Source organism: Erythranthe guttata, chromosome 12, assembly GCF_056151865.1.
Source record: "Erythranthe guttata isolate IM_541 chromosome 12, IM_541, whole genome shotgun sequence".
NCBI classification, from domain to species: domain Eukaryota; kingdom Viridiplantae; phylum Streptophyta; class Magnoliopsida; order Lamiales; family Phrymaceae; genus Erythranthe; species Erythranthe guttata.
Window position 1 is genome coordinate 19,965,183 of NC_142544.1, and position 6,000 is coordinate 19,971,182.

Here is a 6,000-nt window from a genome sequence, read left to right on the forward strand (position 1 = left end):
TACCTACATAAATTTAGTGTTCGGCCCGTTAACCAATGGGCCAAACGGTGGAACAGCCCATTTTCACGAGGGCCCATTTTCTCCAAATATGAAAACTATTATATTGCAACAATTATTGATAAGTTTAATTAGGTTTTATCTATCCTACACCCGGTGAAGGTTACACCGAGTGATTTTTTACCGTTGATCTACACATACCAATGTTGGTGTATCTGTGTTTGTGTGTATATGAATGGTAAAGTTCTACCCGGTGTATTTCACGCGGTGTAGGATCTCAAAAGCCGGTTTAATTAGGCAATTAGTCAGTAACCATACTTAATATTGCAAGTATTTTGTATTACATGTATCCATCTGCCATTCCATATTAGTTTTAGAATTCAATCACTTATTTAAAATATCTGAAGTTATAGATTGAGAAATTTATAATCACTTTTTTTTTTCAAGTAAATTACGTAAAAATATTGAAATATTACCAAATTTTCCCTTCATATTAAAGACAATAATTAATTATTATAGAGTGTCATATTTCCAAATTTTGCTTTCCTGTGACGATTGAATGGAAAAGCAGAAACATACAAGTACAGTACAGATGAATTTATTCTCCAAATTAAAAAATCCTTTGTCCCTTGTGCATAATTATATATATAGGATGAAATTCTATCCCATCCACATTTTTTGTAGTCTCACACGTAAATCTAATACTTCTCTCTAACTCAATCGTTAGTTAACTACATCGATCGAGCATAGTTACGTTATTGCTCGATCGAGCGGGGCCCACGCGGTGGCGTAGACGTAGTTATGTCCTTTCCAAGTCAGAATCATCATCTCCTCATCTTTCTTCATCCCCCAACCACTTGCATGCTCACTCAACAACACTCTAACTTCCTTAACTGTATCTTCGCCGAACGGCACGCTCGTAAATCCGTTTTTCATCGCCATTCTCCGCCACAAGTTGCCGCTCGATTCTTGCCTTTCGATTCTCCGAGCCCCTTCAAACCCTACAACGTTCTCAATCTTACGACCGATGTCTTCTTCGTAATCCAATCTCCGAGCGCTGTTCTTCGGCAAGAAAGTCTCGAGCGCGTCGAAAGGGATCAACATGTAGTTGAAGCAAGTGGTGATTCTCGACGCGAGCGATCGGTTCGATCCGCCTAGATCGCAGTCCTCGTCGACTATGGTGACTAGACAAGGGTTTAGATTTCTTATCGTTTCGAGAAAGGAATCCCTGCCGTAACTAGAAGGAATACTCCGACGAATATCGTCTTCTTCATGATCGTCGTCTTCGTCGTCGGGTAAATAGCGCAGCCAGTTCTGGCAGTTGACGACCAATGCCTCGTCGTTTCTGAGTTTCAGCGTGGAGGGATTCAGTTGCCCTAATAGTAAATTACTATCTTGCCCCGTGACTTCATGATGATGAACTACGTCGAACTGAAAAGGGACGTCTCTGTAATTTGCGAAGTTGGTCAAACGTTGACCGACTTCCTCGATCGACGCGTTGAGGAAAGGAGGGACGTTCGGCCGCCATGAAAGAACAGATATTCTCAGCGATAGTAACGGTGGCCCACCGCCGTCCTCCGCCGCCCTTTTCGCGACTGCGTCGATAAGCGTCGGCCACTGCATGCAGTGTGTGATGCTGAAATCCAGGATGTGAACCTTCGGAAACCCTCGAATCGCCTCGAGAATGGCGCTGTTCGATGCGCAGAATCCGAACCTGTGCCATGGGATTAGGTCTACGTACCCTGCAAGCTCCGTTACAGACATCAGCCGCCGTGCGCCGCCGACGGCGGCGGCGGAGTTGAAAGTCGTGGTTGGGCAAAGCCGAGAAGCCTTTGAAACGAGGGCTTTCAAGAAGTACGAAGTAAGCCTCTGGTTGGGATCGCCGGCGGAAGAAGCGACGTTGTTGAGAACCCACATGATTTGTTGGGCCAAAGTGACGTCGTTTCTTTCTAGTGCACTCGCGCAGTGGAGTAAGAGCTTCTCTATGCACGCGCCGTCGAGGTTGCTTAGGCAGCAGCCTGATAGAGCTGCGCCTGAAACGGAACGGCTCTGCGTGGCGGCGGCGGCGGAAGGGGTTGTGAAAAGATTAGGGTTTTGTACAAGAGTAATGGTCGGAGGATTCGCTCTTAGTTCTGCTTTCATTGTTATAATATTTAACTTTGATTCGGTGTGGTGAGTGGAAGAATTACTATAAGTTATAATTCCTCTCAGACTGGGGAGAAGACGAGGGCATAATCGTCCATTTTTTTGCTGAGTATATAACACAGTATTAATTGTTTGAAACAAAGAAAGACAAGATAAGGAAATATATATAGAGCACAGGGAATCAATTTCATCTTCCACGCTACTACCTAGCTAGGGTTTGTATATATAAGGGGGAGAGAGAGAGAGAGAGAGAGAGAGAGAGAGAGAGAGAGAGAGATGTAAAGTGAAAGAATGTCTTAATTAGTTAGTTAAGCAAATTTGGGATCATCATCTCTCAATCTAACACACAAAATCGAGTGAATTTGAGATTGATTGATTAGAAGATCTGGGATAATTAATTAATAAGGAAATTACAAGATCTAATGAAAAAGTTAAGAAGCTGTCTAATTAGCCGGCCGCCTTTGTCGAATTTGTCTGATGGAATGCCTAATACGACAATATACGTGTTTAGATTGTAATTATAATTTAATTTGGATTTTTTAGTGAGGTGGGTAATTCATGCATTAATTTGATTGGTACCTCACATTCCCATCTTTGTTTTCCATGGAATTGTTTTTCAAGACAACTCGCCCTCTTGCAAACCATTACATACATCTTATATATATATATATATATATATATATGCTATGTGTATATATATATACTTGAAACTTCTCTGCATGTGACACCCCTATTGCATTCCTATAAAACAACAACAAAAAGAAAAGGGAAAGAAAGACCACTTGTATTGCAATTTGCATGCAAGCTAAGCCCACTGCCATTATGGTGGTAATAATTGGTTGGAATTTTTATTGTCAAAATAAGATTAAATAATCTCATGAAACCTAACTGTATTATTGTACATTCGACGATCCAATAACAAAAATGTCTAGAATGCAAGATAAGACATGATAGTATATTATTTGCGGATCGATCCTGTAAATTATTGGAGATATCAAACATCAAATAAAGTTCCATTATTTAGTTATTAATCATGGTTAATTTTCTCAACCAAAGGAGGCCTTAGTGGGATCTTAGTGAGAGAAAGGAGAGAAGAGAGAAGCTGCGTATTCAAACTGTGAATAGAGTTGAGAGGAAAGAGTACTATAAAAGAATGCACGTCAACGATTAAATGAAATAATTTGTACGGTCAAAATCAAGATTTTTTGCTGGTTTGGGTTTAAGTGAATTGGACACAATTCTTGGAGTTGGGATGCCGACAATCATTAAGTTTGGGCCCAATTATAAAAATCATTAATAGGCCCAAAACTTATGAGTTTACGTGGCAAACATTCATTGGTTGTAGCATACTTTAAGCTACTAGATTGCTAGTTGCGTCCAATTAATTCTTATTGCATAAAAGACCCTTTAATGTGCTAATATTAATTTTTTTTTTGTGTGTGAAAAAATGAGCATCGTATCTAACTTGCCAGATCTTGAAATTGATTCTGGGATTTCATTTGACCAATTCAGCCAATCACTAATTTGTACATGTGTTATACATTATAAATAGCCATTAAATTTTGTCAAAAAATAATTACATTTTTTTCGTTCTGTGTATATACAACTAGGAAATATATTTGAATTTAAATAAAACAAATTGCCATGTTACGACAGCTTCAACATGCAATTTTTGTCTTATTAATATCAATTATAGCATTAAAAAAATGTAATTTTTGTCCATTTCCCTTTAACCAATGAATTGTTGGGGGCACCTGTAATTAGGTCACAAATTTAAAAGTAGGAGATGAATTTATTTGCCTGGCATTAGCAAAATCTGTAATTCGGCACGTGATCAAAACTTTGGTGCAAGAAGATCAACGGCTATTAATTATTCCATGTGCCGCTTATCACAATTGATTTATATATAAGACTAGTTCTTCACCCGTGCGTTGCACGGAGGTCAGTTTCAAAATGAGAAATAATAATATTTAAACGATTATCTCTTTATAACAATGCCAATTCAAGTAAAACAAAATGGAAGAACATCAAAGAAAAAATATCTCTTAATTCAGAGTTGTAACATATGAAATTCAAATAAATATTACAAAGAAGAATACGCGAAGGGCGCAAACACGATGTGAAGATTAAGTGAAATCATTTAAAACATATGGTATAACTCTATCTCATGGAATGTAATCTACTACACCATGTGAATCTTGTGCAAAATAACTAACTTAACAACAAACACAGTAGCAGAGAACTAACACAATAGATATTCAAATAACCTGCAAATTTATCACTAACAATATTCAATTAGTGATGCACATTACTCAAACAACAACACAATTTATAAATATTGCAAAGAGAAAAGATGTATACGCCACTACCAATAATGATACCAATACTGATGCTAATACTGATACTCTCATACTAATATTGATACTAATATTGATATTAATACTAATACTAATACTAATACCAATACTAATACTAATACTTACTGATATTGATACTAATACTCATATTGATACTGTTATTGATACTACTAATATTGATATTGATACTAATATTGATACTGATACTGATACTGATACTGATACTGACACTGACACTGACACTGACACTGATAGTGATACTGATACTGATGTTGATACTGATACTGATGTTGCTAGTCATAGTGATACTCATATTAATATTATTATTAATTCTAATACTAATACTAACACTCATATTAATATCGATACTCATAATCATACTGATACTCATACTAATACATATATTAATATTGATACTGATATTGGTGTTGATAATAATAATAATATAATACTAATACTAATACTAATAATACTAATACTAATACTAATACTAATACTAATACTAATACTAATACTAATACTAATACTAATACTAATACTAATACTAATACTAATACTAATACTGATACTGATACTGATACTGATATTGATATTGATATTGATACTCATACTGATACTGAAACTGATATCGATACTGATATATATACTGATACCAATACATATACTTATACTGATACTGGTACTGGTACTGATACCGATACTAATACTGATACGGATACTTATACTGATATTAATACTAATATTAGTACTAATACTAATAGTAATACGGATACTAATACTATTATTAATACTAATTTTAATGTTAAAACTAATTTTAATGTTAATGATACACATACTGATACTAATACTGATACTGATACTGATACCGATACCGATACTAATATTGATACGGGTACTTATAGTGATATTAATACTAATATTTGTACTAATACTAATACTATTACTAATACTAATACTAATACTAATATGAATACTAATACTAATACTAATACTAATAATATTACTATTACTAATAATGATATTAATACTAATACTATTATTAATATTATTATTAATACTAATATGTTAATGCTAATACTAATTTTAATGCTAATGCTAATCTGGATATACTAATTATTATGCTAATGCTAATTATAATTGTAAGTCTAATATTATCCAAATCCTTATCCTATTCCTAATCCTATTCATAACACTAATCATAATTCTAATCCTAATCCAAATCATAATCCTATTCCTTACACTGATCATAAGCCTAATAATTCTAATACTAATAATGTTAATGCTAATACTAATGTTAATTCTAATTCTAATATTAATTATAATTCCAATCCCAATCCTAATGCTAATTATAATCCTAATACTAATATATGTCACTAAGTATCGTACTAAGCATAATCATAATCTTAATATTAATTATAATATTATCTTAATCCTTATTACAATTCGAACCCTATTTCTAGTATTAACACCGATACTAATTCAAAGAATATTAATTATAATG

The 6,000-nt window shown here is 34.4% G+C and overlaps 1 protein-coding gene across 1 annotated transcript; it reads right to left on the minus strand.

The window, feature by feature from the left end:
- Window positions 1-747: 747 nt before the first annotated feature.
- LOC105956576 (scarecrow-like protein 32) lies at window positions 748-2,139 on the minus strand. Its single transcript, XM_012980428.2, has one exon. It carries the CDS (start codon window positions 2,137-2,139, stop codon window positions 748-750), a length of 1,392 nt encoding a protein of 463 aa, XP_012835882.1.
- Window positions 2,140-6,000: the final 3,861 nt, after the last annotated feature.

Bases quoted from the DNA above. Each gene is read 5' to 3' on its own strand.
- LOC105956576 (XM_012980428.2), bottom strand. From the start codon at position 2,139: ATGAAAGCAGAACTAAGAGCGAATCCTCCGACCATTACTCTTGTACAA.